This window comes from Egretta garzetta, unplaced genomic scaffold (assembly GCF_000687185.1).
Source record: "Egretta garzetta isolate BGI_Z169 unplaced genomic scaffold, ASM68718v1 scaffold45, whole genome shotgun sequence".
Taxonomy (NCBI): domain Eukaryota; kingdom Metazoa; phylum Chordata; class Aves; order Pelecaniformes; family Ardeidae; genus Egretta; species Egretta garzetta.
The window spans coordinates 10,825,754-10,840,966 of record NW_009260028.1 but is presented as its reverse complement, the minus strand read 5'-3'; the positions used below and the strand labels follow the sequence as shown (position 1 = coordinate 10,840,966).

At 41.7% G+C, this 15,213-nt stretch overlaps 1 protein-coding gene across 1 annotated transcript in view; it reads right to left on the bottom strand.

Moving 5' to 3' along the window:
• Positions 1–534: 534 nt before the first annotated feature.
• IGSF5 (immunoglobulin superfamily member 5) overlaps positions 535–15,213 on the bottom strand; it is a 40,716-nt gene continuing 26,037 nt past the window's right edge. Inside the window, exons 6-9 of the mRNA XM_009640917.1 lie at positions 12,502–12,614; positions 10,429–10,505; positions 9,922–10,096; positions 535–653 (exon numbers count right to left, since the gene is read on the bottom strand). Of these exons, the coding sequence (XP_009639212.1) occupies positions 535–653; positions 9,922–10,096; positions 10,429–10,505; positions 12,502–12,614 (484 nt within the window). The remainder of the gene's footprint in view (positions 654–9,921; positions 10,097–10,428; positions 10,506–12,501; positions 12,615–15,213) is intronic.

Below are 15,213 nucleotides of genomic sequence, written 5' to 3'. Positions count from 1 at the left end.
AAAGGGCGTAGACGGTCAGAATTTGAAACAGCTTTGTATACAATTGCACATGGCAGACCGTGAATTGGCCTCAGCACTTGTTCTGACAGACTGACTGAAAATGCGACTAGCGGTGTGAAATCTGTCACAATTTAATGAGGTGCCAAATGCTAAACCTGCAAAACAACTTCTTTTTCCTGAGATCAGGTTTCAAATTTCTTATTTTCGTTGCACAGATTATCACCAAAAGTAATTCTACGTAGCGGCTTCTTTCAGCGCTCAAAGAGCACCTGCATTGGTTCTTACAAAAGATTAACATGCAAAACACTGAATAATTCAGAATGTTTTGAGTGGGTAGAAGGACAAGTACACTGAAAATAACTTGTTTTTCTGGAAGAAGTTTGCCTTTTTGTAAAAAAATAATAAGCTTGAACTTTTTATTATGAAATACAAAATTTCAGACAAAACATTTCTGCTAGAAATCATAATTTTTAGATTGGGAAGGCACATACAGGGTCCATGTGCCAGATCTGCTCTACCAACAAGGTTGCCTAGCTAAAGTGCATTTCCCGTGGTCTTTATCAACTCTATCCCTGCTGAAACAACAGGGTCCAGCATGAATACCAGCAGCCACCATTTGCTGTGACCCAAGTCATTTGGCTGCCAAATTCGGCCTACAAGCAGAACAGAGACATAAAGCATTCGAGCAACAACTCTTAAAAGTCAGGAGTTTCAAATCCACATTTTTCAGCTTAGGATTTTTGCATTTCAATCAAAATAAGATTTTTTTGGCATGTGGGTGATGGGTTTTTATTTAAAACTGGAGCATCACTTTTAAGACAAATAGCTTTAACAAAAATGGACAAATTAATTTCTGATCGAAAGATAGTTTTGTTAGAAATTTTGAAATAGCCCTCATGAAATTTTCCCTTGATTTATTACAGAACAGGAACTGAAAAATGTTGTCGATCTATAAGCTCAAGATGATCAGCTGTATGTAAAGTACACTAAAAAAGCAGTAGATATTATATTAACCACTGTTATTATTAACCAGTTCTTCTGAACAAATAAATCTCCTGCAGTTCCAGCCCTTGATCTTGCTGTGGATAACCTAGCATTTCTGTCTGATAGGAGTTTTGCTGATTTCCTTGGGACCCAAAGCACGGATTCCTGTTCTTGTAGAGTCCCATCGAATTCCTTGTCTCTGAAGTTAAGGCTGTCATTTATGTCCATTATTTTTCTGAGATACCATATGCTACATTACAAAGGTTGCAATTTTATTGCACTACAAGGAAAAAAAAGAAAAATAACTTATAGCTTAAACTGAGAGAGCTGGTGTTAACCTTTCTCTATTGCAGGAAGCCATTCAAACGTGTAAAATGCAACTGGTAGAGAAGGTTCCTGGAGAAGTACATCCTAAACAAGTGTCATGTTTCTGATTTTCTTTGGGCTGCTCAGATCATCAGTATGTCTTTGAGGTTGCACCTATGGGAGAGTAAAAGCAGTTACAGAACTGAAAGAAATCCTCGAAAAGCAGTCCCGCAAGGGTCCTCGGGAAGTTATGTGCCAAACCCTCACACCAAAGCATTTTACCAAAATGAGATCTATCATCAGCAACCCACTCAAAATCTAAATACACAGGAAAAGATGAACAGCAGAGCAACAAAAAAAAAGAGGCTTCACATGCAACACACTGATGGCGGTTCCAGGAATTCATGAACTGGTCTTATGCTATCTGAGAACTTCTTGTGGACTCTGCAGTCTGTATTCTTTCAAGAAAAACATGATGTTGGGCTTTTCTCCTCTGGTTCTCTTAAGGAAACTACCTGATAAGCTGTAAGAAAAACTTAACATCTGACATTGCTTTCCAAATGCATTAGAAATTACAACAATAAGCACGCCAGTATTTCATGTATCCAAAAGACCGCTCTCAACATCTCAGTGTTTATTCAAGGCAGGCTTTTTTTAAAGTTCCCATGACTGGCATGATTCCACTTCCACCGACAGCAGCCTGTTTTCAAATTCGCCCCTGTGGGATCAGTGCAGGGCAAATGCTCAGCAGTTTTGAAAAACCCATCCTCATTTGAAATCAGTGCAGTGGATTTCCAGTCCTAATTACTTGTGCGCTTTTACAAAATAACATTGCAGAGCAAAAGACAAAGAAAAATAAATTCTCAAATGCATCCAAGAAACATATGCTTTCAATATTTAAAGGTAGTAGTGAGACCTCACATAGATAATTACAAAGCAGCTCTAAGGAATGAAAACTTCTTCCAAAGTTATAAACGTGTATCTTCACATAGCTTCCTAAATAAAACACTACAGTCGAATGGTTTGCTGTGACCAGCCCCAGCATTGCTTTTATCTACCTCGAAGTAGATGCTGTCTGTTGGCTACTATTCCTTGCAACTTCCCTACCTGGTCTCAAGCCCTTGGAAATTAATGGAAATTTCACTGTTCTTCCCAGTGGAATTTTTTACCAAGCCCAAGCTGGTTCTTAACTATTGAACAATCTTCTTGTGCTCTGTTTCTGGAGCATTAATCATGTACAGTCTGTATTGCCTTGGTATTCCTCCAGTATTAAACATCTTAAATAATGCATTTGGTACATATACATTATTGAATAAGCCATAGAGGAAAATGTTAGATAACAAATGTGGACAACATGTTTCTGGTATTTAATGAGTCCCAGCACCTCAAGGAAAACCGTGGGATAAATATAACTATCCTAGAAACATTTCATAAGACAGCTGCCTTCTGTTTTAAACACAACGCTTTTTCTTCCCCACCCCCCCACCCCCATCCCTTTTTGTTGCTAGAACATACTGCTGTTTTCTAAATTTACCCTTCTTTGCTGTTTATTTCTGCAGAGAGGAGAGGTGCTCTGGGAAGTAACAGGATTGCCTGTCTCTGCTCAAGAGACCTCATCCAAGGTCTCTCTGCCGCACTTAATTTCTTGCAGTTCAGCCCAAAGACCTTACTGGTGCTCAGCAGAGACATCACTCATTCATTTCCAGAACACATCAGAAGTGTCCTCTGGTCTGTGTTACCCTGGAGATTAGCATGTGATGAGATTTTCTCCATTTATGGCGGAACAGTTATCTGGCATTTCCTGATGCTCAATTACAGGTCTGTAACAGCAGGCTTTCTCACTAGGACAGAGGTTTTGAGAAGCTCTCTACTACTGCTCCACCCCAAAAAGCCAAATTTACAAGTAGAATGAAAAGAAAAAAAAAATCTGAAAAAAAAGCTGAAGGCAAGTGTTATGTTTATGGAAAGCAAGTAGCCCCATATACTGTGGACTGTCCTTTGAGTATAAAGTATACTGAGCTACTTAGCATACTGAGTAGCCAGAAAGTGTCAGAGGGGGTCCAAGAGCACCTCACTGAACGCTGTCCCTGAAACTTCCTAAAATAGGACATTATTTGAATGCCATGTTCAGCAAAATACCGGGGTGGGAATATTTCCCAGCACTTGTTGCACAAAAGTACTGTATTGCACCCAGATTTACCAAAGGAACAAACACATTAATCAGAAAGGTCATCAAGTAATGTTGTCGAAAGAGGCAGTGTGTATGACCATTAGCAGGCGATACTACAGAAGATTTTGGTTTGCACGTGATTTTGAATAGGAGGGAGCCTGGGGAGTTGCACCAGCTGGATCCAGACTGCCCTATTCTTCCCTGACAGCACTGGGGTCAATGTAACCCAAACGTGCCTCTTTTGCTTTAAGAAGCTCACCTACAAGAATGAGCCATCCAGCCCCTGCCTTGCCATGCCATTTCTCATCACCACCAAGGGAGGAACCGAGCAGCAAGTTTGCTCCTGAGGAGGGGACTGTGCCCACGATAGTTTGCCTCTGCCTTGCTGCATCTTTCATAGTTATTTGCTTTAGAGCAAATGCCCTGGGTTACTTATATTTTATTCTCACTGTGCTCTGATATCAGCTAATGGCTAATTTCATGAATTTCTATCAACTCGTGCTGTGTTCCGGCCCATTTTCTGTGGAGCTTTCTCTGAAGCAGCATAGCCTCACTGAGATTGCAGCTCACTGGATATAACTTTACTGAAATGGGGGCTGCTGGCTGCTGGTCGGTGACCTAAAACTCATTTTCTGATGCTACAGAAGATCTCATACAACACATTGCAAATACAAAATGCAGAGGAGTAGGACCGCAACAGCCATTTCATGTTTAGACCCTGATATGCTACAGCTGCTAGAGCCTCTGCTTGGTTTTGATTTCAAAGTTATTTCTTCTTCAGATTAATTCAGTGCTCTACTAGTCTTGTCAGTCCTAGTCTGAGAAAAAAAAAGTGGTTTAATTATTCATTACATCCTACACATTGAATGGAAGAAAGACAGCTCTACTGGGTCGCTGCACAGCCCACCATTACAGGAACAAGTTTCTAAGGCAGTTCCCTCTATCAGTAAGGATGCAATATCATCAGTATTTCTTTTACATAGTTTTAAATCCCTTTGTACTGTCAGCTTGACATCTAGTTACCCGTGGATATTTGACAGTCACGTGTTCCAAAGCCCTGGATGCCTTTTTATAGGGATTACTAAAAAGGGACTATTACACTGGGGAAAGCTTTGCATAGCTTGTTAGGCTCGTTGGAGAAACAGATGCCCAAATCTTTCCACCTCTTCCAGTTCTTCAGGCAGACAGAAAGAGAGCTTGCAATACATGGATGAATCGGAAGGTAAAATGAGTGTGTGTATCGGCTGATTTCAGGGTTGAATCCTTCAGTGATGCTTTGAATACTGATCTTCAGTCAATGAAAGAAGGACTTCTGCTATTGCAAGCATCTTGTAGTCATTTCTGCAACCCATATGACAGTGGTGATATGAATGATGAACGCACATCTGGCATTATGAAACAGGGCTCTGGTCTTTAAATTGATTTGACAGATGGCAGCTCCTTAGACTCTGATGCTGTGGAAATGTGTGATAAACTGAAGGCTTTGCCTGCTATTAGCCAGCCAAAAAAAAAATCCAAGTCTAACTGCATTTGAACAAATTGCTGAAATTAATGTGGTAGGAGTACTTCCAAATGTGTCTGCATGCATCACGCATTTGGCTAACTGTTAGAACAAAATATTAGGGAGGCACAGCTTTCTGTTTCTGAAGGTTATTTTTCCCTCTGCCCTCAGTTTTTCATTCTTATTCCAAATTCACTTCATTTAGAGGAAAACAGACGCCCCAAAGTTCTGGATACCCTCAAAATAATTCAAATACACTATTGCTTCAAATAGCAAACCAGTTCCCTCCTGTCAACTTTTCATACACTCAGCACAATTCCTCATCCATCAGTAGACATACAGCCTGGAAATTCCTTCTCATTTCTTCACAGGTTAATCCCACCCACATAATTTCAGTCCTCTCCTTCTTCCACAGACACTTGGAAAAATTATACTATAAACTGCACCTGCCTTTTCTGTATCTGTATCATCAATATGTATTACTCTCTTAAGATATGCTGACCACTGAATATCATAACATGACATACTCTATAGTACATTTCATTTCAAATTATTTGCTGTCATTGGTTTATATTTCTATTTTATTGACCTTTTAATTTGATTTTGATAGCTTAATTTTTCTTTTCAAACAATCCTCAGAGTCAGAGCAGTTATGTGCAGTGCAATAAATGGAGATACAATTCATCATTCATTTCCTTCCCAGTATAAAACCACAACCACAACTAAATAATATTTCCAGTTTATAGAGTGTCATTTGGAGTAGTTAAGAAGAAAAATAGATCCTTCCCCATTAATGGAGCCGTGACTCACTCTGGACCGGAGAGGAGGAGTGTGGCTGTGGTGGCAAGTGCAAGCCTCCTCGAGCTGTGCTGAAGTCAGCTGAATTACACCAGGGATGAGTCTGGCCCACTGTAAATGAGCACTCGCTCCCTCTTATGAAATGGCCTTCTGATTTAGTGTGGAGACATTTATGGCGTATTAAATGGACTAATTATGAAGCTTGCGTAGGAGACTGTCCAGTCCTGCAAGATGCTGAGTCGTTATAGCCCCTTTTGCACCAGTGGGACTTGAAAAAATGCAGTTCCTTGGAGGTGATACTCAGAACCTGGCAGAACTGGCCCCATGGCCCTTGTTCAGGCTAAGCTGTCTGTGGGACTGCCCCAAAATCTGCTAGAGTCAAGGTAAGGGAACCCCCTCATTACGCTCCGGTTTCGGAAGGAGCTCTGCACAATGGGTCAGGGCATGAGAAACGGCCCCTCAGATGGGACCTTGGTCCCTAATACCCATTTGGCCTGCAGCTCAGCCCTGGGACTAGGAGCAACGATCGCTCTCCTCCCATTGCTGACAGTAACAAAATATGCAATTAAACAGAAGCCTGTAACTCTATTCTCCATTTGACCTTTTCTTGGCTAATGTAATCAGAATGAAGACCTTCCAGCACCCCTGACTGATGCTCCTGGCCTCCTCTTCCAGTGGCTGGTAATTTTTTCCTCAGCTCAATAATTTAGATCGATAATCATCATTTTTTAAATGTCTCGCACACCTTTCCCACCCCCCCTTCTTCTTTGCTGAGGTATTACTTTTCCCTAAGATGATTTGCCAAATCTTTTGTTCATGTTGTGAATTGATCAGTGCGACTGCTGGGCAACATTTATCTTCTGTGAACGTTTTGCATTAGTTTCTGATTCAAAGAGTTCGAATGGCCAATTGCTGACCTAAGTGATTTTCTGTTGTTACCTTTTACAATGAGACCCACCAGCTATTTCAGGATTTGTACCTGGCTGGGTCCATAGGCAAGGACTTCTGAGGAAACAAAACCTGTGATACAAAGTCTCCCGTAATCTCTCAAATCATTTAAAATTGTAACTTTTTACACGTGGAACAGAAGGGATCAAATTTGAATCTGATACCTTCAGAAATGCAGGGAGACTGCTTAATGCCTCTGACCTGAGCTGAAACTTTCCATCCAGTTTTCCCCTGGCAGTGGGAGGAACGGGCTGTGCAGCAGGCACGACTGCCTCTGTCCAGACAAAATGCTAACTTGAAAAATCTTCATTCACTGCGATTGGCCTGCTTTTCATCTCTTCCCCACATCCACAAGCTTCTTTTAATTTTAAAACTCTCCATTCAAACTTTGCCCGTATGGACCTGTTTTCTGGCCTTGTGGTTAATCCTGATCCCATAAGGTGACAAAGAAGCCAACCACAGAGATCTTAGCTCCTTTCACCTTGCAGAGGTGGAGAGCCAAGGCTTTAGGCCTTCAGTCTCTGTGACCCTTTCCATCAGTAGATGGGCTCCTCATTCCTTCCCCACCCTGCTCCCGAGGGAGGACTTGGGTTCTTCACTCCTTCTTCCTGACCTCCATAGAAGCACTGCAAGGACATTTTCTCATTTTTGTTGATGATCCAGGGAGAGAGAGGCAATTTGATGGAGTCCACCCCTTTATGACCTCCTTCACTATGGAAAAAATTATCTAGATAACTTCTCTTCCTTGTGTTTTTTTACACCCTATTTCTCATTAAAAAGCCCAGAAGAATAAAGATGAAAAACCTTTGGGAATGTTTCCAGTACCCAGGCAGGGAAAGCCAACTGAGAAACACAACTTTCTGTGCTTAGAAAATGCAGTGGCGGGAAGGCAGGTGGTTTCTGAAGAAACTGTTTGATTCAGCACTAATCAGCAAACAGTCTTGCCATCTGATTTCTCCTACTTGACAAGAAATATATTATAATGAAAGAGCACCACAATGTTTATTGTGCAATATATTGGCAACAGTGGTGATTGAACTTCATTAGAATGCATCCAGTAACACTTTTTGTCAGGAAACCCCTATTATGCCGTTAATGGGGAAGGTTATTAGTGTAAAAGAAAACCACTTTTTTGTCTGGGAAATGTTTTACTATGTTTGTAGATAATGCCATAAATTTAAGTCACAGACTGCAAATCCACAATTTAAGGTAACCCTTCATCAACCTTTATCAGCTCCCGCATATACAAGTTGGGGCCATAACAATATGCTGAGAAGCCCTGTTCGAACTGAGAAATAGTTTGTCTTCACAAGCCATTTTTAGGTTGCTAAATATTCCTCCAACATATGGAAAACAGTTATAAATAATTTTCACCTCTAGATTATCTCTTGGTATTTTTTGAAAATGTGTGTGCCATTGCCGATGCAGCTAGAAGCCACCGTAACAGCCTTGTACCAAATATTGTCCACTTTAACAAAAATGGTTCAACTTTATGCTGTGTGCCTGTGATGGATTTCAATGTTTCCCTGGCTGCTGGGCTGCAAGAGACCTCCTAGGCCATCTAATCTAGCATTTGACATGGAGGGTTGCACCTACATTTGTGCTTCAGTTTGAATCAGGAGCATGAACCCAACGCTTGTGAACCCAGTCTCCTGATGGTCTCCACTCACAACACTATCGTCCTCACTGCGGAGCTGTCTGAGACCACCCAAACTGGGTGCCTTTCAGATGAAACCAAATGGGGCTTAATGCTGCCCCAGTGCACAACCAGTGCTCATCAAGCATCAGTGAGCACCCAGTCACTGGGAAATGGCTACAGCTAACTAAAGTTATCACCTCCCCTTGAAATGCATATAGGGTGGGTATGGGGTCCTCAGTACAGGCTCTTTCGCTTCTCAGAGCAGACTGTATTGTGCCACGTGCTTTGTGCGTGTAAACATAGCCAGTGCCCTGTAATCCTGTTCATATGCGTATCAAACACTGTCTGAAACTTTTGCTCAGGGTTATAGATCCACACTGAACCCTCAGCTGTTTTGCACATGCTTCTCAGCTTTGCTTTAATAGTATTTTGTCTGACAAGTAATTAATGTCAAACATAATAACTACCAGCCACAAATACATCAGTATCATTGCTATTATTTTTGCTGTTATTATTTTGATCATTGTTTTAATCATTGATTGAGTACTTCCTAAATTTCATTGTGTGCCAAAAGAACTAGACACACTCCCCTGTGATTTATATGCAATGTCATTCCAAGACAGATTTCTGTACATGTTGAAACAGCTCTTCAAAAATAAATCAGTTATCACTGTGTTGAGGAGTGAACTTGGTACCACATCACTGCCACTTTCCCAAGAGAATATTGGCAAAAACCGTCATGCTAAATGTATTTTACAAATACATGGCATAAATTAAGATCCATGTTGCTGTTGTGCTAGAAGCTAAGAGACCCCAGTACCACCCTTCAGAACGGAGGTAGCTGAGAATGGAACAAGTAGAGGAATAAACACTGAGCCCTACTTCTTTACACGTTAGCTGCCTGGGAAGGGGGCAAAGCTCTGGGGTGGACTGGGTGTTAGCTGCATGCTTTCCCTTCCATCATTTCCTGATGAGATACCAAAGGTCTCTAAGATCAGTGTAAGGTTCCTGACTGAAGCAACTTCTGCAATGTGGCAGTATAATCGGAAAATACAATCAAGAAATGATCCAGAGAAAATTCACATTTATCTGCTGTATCTGCACTGGATTTTGTTTGCAAAGGAACCTCAAACCTCACATTCAACAGTGCCTCCATCTTATATCCACATCTCCTCCAGTTTGGCATAGATAGAACAACAAAAACATTGTAGACTTCCACTTTGGCAAAGGCACATATGTAACAGATCTCCAGAATTATTACATGCCCAGAGAAAAGAAAACCTCCATATTGTAATGGTTTAATGTATAATGTACACAGAGGTGAATTCTCAAAAGCCAAGCCAGAGTTACTCCAGCTGGCAAGGCTGAAGGAATTAATTAATGGTAGTGAGTGGCTTGTGGAGAGAGAGAAAGAGACATTTTAATCCCAGGAATGGTGAAAAGACAATTGGCTTTAGCTATGGGAAGTGTGTCCCGGCCAGGGCTACCCATCACACTGGCCAGAAGAAAGGCCTAGCTGACATTTGGAGGAGGAAAGATACGAAAAGCAATGGAAAGGAAAGAGCAACCACTGACTGAATGTGTCTGAGAGTTCAAGGTGCATCTGGATGATGGTCTTAGTCATATAGTTTAGTTTTAGGTAGCCCTGCAATGAGTAGGAGCGTTGGACTCGGTGATCCTCATGGGTCCCTTCCAACTTGACATATTCTATCACTCTATGAGGGGAAGTCTGTGACTTCGTAACTTTAGCCTGTGAGGGGGGGAGGAAGATGTAGCAGGGTGCTGAAGGGAATAGATGTGACAAAAGCTTTATTAGGCATTTCTTCCAAATATCAGGAATGGTTGTTTCTCTTTCACCTCACCACCCCACCCCCACCCCCAAAAAATCAATCTATATCCAAGGGTAACACCCAGGGCACTTATCTTTATAAATCAAACATCCAGGAATGCAGAAGGGACATTCCACTTATTCAATTACAGCTGTATATAAAAGTCTACCTCCACCCAAAATCTGTGTTTAGATATAATATGATACAAATGGTGAAAAAAAAAAAAAAATCAAGGTATCAGCATTACAGTTACCTTTGGTATGGATCTGGTATGTAAATCTGCAGCAGTGACAGTGAACTTTGAAGACAGTGGAGGAAGAGAGGCAATTCCTGTAACCAGAATGTACAAGATTACTGTTATTTGGTGTCCACCATAACATGAACCACAAGACATTCAGGAATACAGCTAAATGTGATTCAATGTTGTGAGCCAAACTCTAGCTAAATTGTTGGGCTAACATGGGAAGGTTTTTGTAGTGGAGGGAATTTGCAAGGGTGACTTCTGTGAGAAGACAACAGGAGCTGCCCCCATGTTGGACCGAGTCAGTTCCAGCTGGCTCCAAGACAGTACCACTGCTGGCAAAGCTGAGCTCATCAGTGACACTGGTGGGACCTCTGTGATAACGTATTTAAGAAAGGGTAAAAAATACTGCGCAACAGGAGCTGGGACAGAGGATTGGGAAAATGTGAGAGAAACAGCTCTGCAGAAATCAGGGGAGGTGCGGAAGAAGGCAGGTGAGGATGTACTCCAGGTGCCAGAGCAGAGATTCCCCCGCAGCCTGTGGAGAAGACCATGGTGATGCCACTTGTGCCCCTGCAGCCCATGGAGGACCACGGTAGAGTAGATATCCACCCTGCAGCTGGGGGAGGCCCCCACACTGGAGCAGGTGGATGTGCCCTGAGGGGAAGCTACAGCCTGTGGAGAAGCCCACACCGCAGTAGTGGCCCCATGGAGAGGAGCCCATGCAGGATCAGGTTTTCTGGTAGGAACTGTGATCCCATGGGTGACCCACACTGGAGCACTCCATTCCTGAAGGACTATACCATGGAAAGGACCCGTGCTGAAGCAGTTGTTGAAGAACTGCAGCCCATGGGAAGGACCCACGTTGGAGAAGTTTGTGAAGGACTGCATCTTGTAGGAAGAACCCACTCTGGAGCAGGGGACAAGTGTGAGGAGGAATGAGCAGCAGAGATGATGTGTTATGGATTGACCACAGCCCCCATTCCCCATCCCCTTGCACGTCTTGTGTGGAGGAGGTAGATGAGCTAGGGGGAAAGTTGAGCCTTGAAAGAAGTGGGGATGAGGGAGGTGGTTTGAGTTTTGTCTTTCTTTCTCACTATCCTACTCCCTTATAAACTGGCAATAAATTAAATTAATCTTCCCCAAGTGGAGTCTGTTTTTCCTGTGGCAATAATTGGTGACTGATCTCCCCCTCTTTATCTTGACCCATGTACTTTTCCATCTTATTTTCTTCCCCTGTCATGTTGAGAAGGAGGAGTGATAGGGCAACTTGGTGAGCACTTGGTGGCCAGCCAAGGTCAACCCAGCACACTAACGAATATGAAAGGACCCCATCTAGCACCCAGTAGAATCAATTTGTCCAGGTTTACTTAGTTTTCCTTTTTTTTTTTTTATAACTGGCACATTTTGCAATACCACATGCTCCTGAAATCTTTCCACTGCACTTATTTCTTCACAAGTTATTTGTTAGAGAGAAAAGGATGTATGCCTGGATTATAGACTCTGCACAATAATTTTATGTCATTAAGTGTTTGATTAAGCATTTTGATAATAATGTGGTTATGAATGCAACTGGTGGGTAACGATTTGGTGGAGATTTACATTTGCTTTTGAAGACTCTTTGTGCTTAAGGACTAGAATTTATAATGCCTTAGTCATTTATGAGTAAAATCATAGTTCACTGCTTTTTTTTTTCTTTCCTTCTTTCTTTCTTTTTGTTCTTTTTTTTTTGGTGGTGGTGGATTTTTTTGTTTTTACAGATGAACTGCAAAATATTGCCTTAATTGACTATCATATGTGAATCCAGTACTCCCACCTCTGGCCCCAGAAGATTTGGAAGAATAAAGGTGTTTAAAAAATAAACCTGTGACTAAAACTAAATTCAGCTGCAAAGAACTTTGATGTTTTCTCAACAATTTTGAAGGACCATACTCTAGAAAATCCAAAATGTTCTGAAAAGCTTCAAGCCAAGCACAAGTCCTTCAGAAAGTATTGTGAAATCTCATAAGGTAATTGCTTGACACGTCCAAAATACCTATGTTGAGAAGCAGATTGACAATACATGATTCACCAGCTTAGACTTACTTGGGATTTCTTCTGTATTCCACAGTTCCTCTGGAATGTATCCCTGATTTTCACTACCATGCCTTCGCCTGTTTTCCAAATTGCCATCTTTTTTCTTCTCAGCTGAAACTTTTCTAGAAACAAAAAGGCATGTCATTAGAACTTCATGATGATATGAGAACTCTTGGGTAGTAGGCTACAGAGAAAAAATTATATGTCTTAGGTGCAAAATATATCTGGGTCTTCCAAGTAATTAGCTAGTACAAATCTTGTCCCGTATAAGTGTTACCTGTAAAATTCTGCTTAGAAAATTTCTATCAGCTGCACTATCAGAAAGCAGGAAAATAAAGTTGAGCAGTCTTCAAAGAGTGAAGACTCTATTCCAGATCATAGGCTTTGTAGGAAATTAATTTTGATCTCTAATTCTGAACTACAGGGTATTCAGAGGCCAAATAATGGAACACCAGCTAGGTCACTTATGACAGCTCATAGTTTTTGTGATTTGAGCCCCTCCCAACTGCAAAACCAAAGCATGTTATCTCACATCACCACAGTTAGCTCCCAGGTGATCTGTACAATCCAAAGTTAATCTTTCACTTTGCAATTTACTTTACAAGTGAGAGTAGCCACAGTGAAGTTGACAGAACTTCCTTGGTTAAAGTTACACATCTCTGAATTTGCAGAACAGTGACCTGCATATCTGCACAGAGAGAAAGAAGTTCCTTTTTACTCAAAACTCTTATGCTAGAAGAGATGCTACTTTTCATCTGTTCCTACTGTGGACTCCTCTCTGGGATAGTCCCAGGTCCATCTTTCTACTGTGGCAAGCACAAATTGACAGCAGGACTATGACAACCCAGGGATTTGTAGGGGAAGGGGGAAATACTCTCGTTTAGCAGTATTTGTGGAAACTGCTGCATTTACTTCTTTATGTTTAGTAGGAATTACTGCAAGCCCATAGAGCTTCAGGCGAGCATTACTGATGCACACATAAATCTGATGAGCCAGCTATGACTGTGTGGATTTTTAGGAGATAAACATGTTAGATACCACTAAGAAACCTGTCATGGTTGCTAGAAGAAAAGAGCAATTGTTTAGGAATACCACCTCTACAGGCTATATGGTACCATACTGTCTATTTTATCTGATCCTTAGATCTCAGCAAATTCAGTGTAGTAGCCAAATCAAAAGCAGCTACAAAAAAAAAGTGTGGGAGGTACAGAAAGATAGCCAGCCAAGTTAAAAATAAATGTGGGAAGTAAAACAATGTATCTTTGGTCTCACCACTTCTTCACTACTACTACAACACAGCTTCCAAAATCTGGACAATCATCATTCTTTTTACTGCAGGTAGGTTCCCCCCAAGAAAAAAAAAAACAACAAACCTACAAAATCTATAAGTGATTGTAAATAGTTCCTGTGATTTCAGTGTCATTGTTTACACACGTTAAAACTTTGCAGAATTGTCAACACTGAGTTTCTAAGTCCAAGCTGAGCCATAAAGCCTGGATTCATCACAGTGCTTAAGTATTTGCTTAAGCATTTGCTTAATTTTCAAAGTATAAGCAATGTTTATGAAGCCAGTACAACAACTTGTGTTTAAAGTTAATGGGAAAATGGGAACTTTACTCTACTGAGATCTAAAAACACACATTCTATCATGAAGATAGAACTGGTTTTGCCCAGACCAGACTCAAAAACAGGGGGACAAAGTAATGTCATGCCCTATTCTGGAGCTGTTCAGGTTGTCTGAAAGAAAGGGCTGTGCAGACTCGCATCAGCGAGGTAGGGTCCTTGGAAGGACAAAGGACCTGACCGTACCAGTCCCCACTGCTGGGCAGATGCTTCCCTGGATGTTCAATTGATTTTGCCTTAGCTGGGTTGACCCATGCAGAAGGCTTTTGGCAGAACAAGTCAGAATCCAAGCAAAAAGGCTTTGTAGGACTTTATTCATAGCAAAACCAATATGCAAGCTGTATACCTGCTTTTGGCCTCCCATTCCCTGCTGATTTAGTCCTGCCCTATTTATATAGCTGCACTTGGTACAATGATCAATTTAGCAACACAAAGTAAGAAATCATGTGGAAGTTTACTGGTATGGCATGGCATAATTAGCATCATTTCCTCGGGAGAAAATAGTGTTTACCTAATTTTCTTATTTTGTTTGGTATCAATGTAGTGCTCTATAAAGGGAAATCTGTCAACAGACCTTCACAAAACTTCCCCACAAGAGGCCGTTAATGAAGCGAGGTGTTACTGAAGTGCAAGGAAATGCGATGTAATGCTTTGCAAACTGATGAAGAGACGGGGAGTTAAAAGCCCCCCAAGTAAGCATAGGCAGAGTATGAATTTACAATGCTCCCTAGAAGCTTAGAAAAAATAACTCCAAATAACCCCACTGACGTTGCCGTCACAGCCGCACTGGCGCCCATAAAGAGGATCTTAATACTGATAGCCATCAGCTCATGATTTCTAAGGTTTTCCAGCTCAGTGCAATAGCGTACCAACAGCCTTGTACCCAAGCACGTCTGACGATCACTTGATTAAGCGTTCACACTCGTCGTCGGGGCAGCTGTATTTATCTGTTTACTTTTTATCAGCCTAACCCTAACGAACCTGAAAAGACCCGGGGAGACGGACCCGTTTCCCTGCCGATCTACACCAGCTGGCTTGCGGCGAGGCTTCTTGCCGGCAGGTCCGGGGATCCCCCCCCCACCGGCAGCCCCAGGCAGA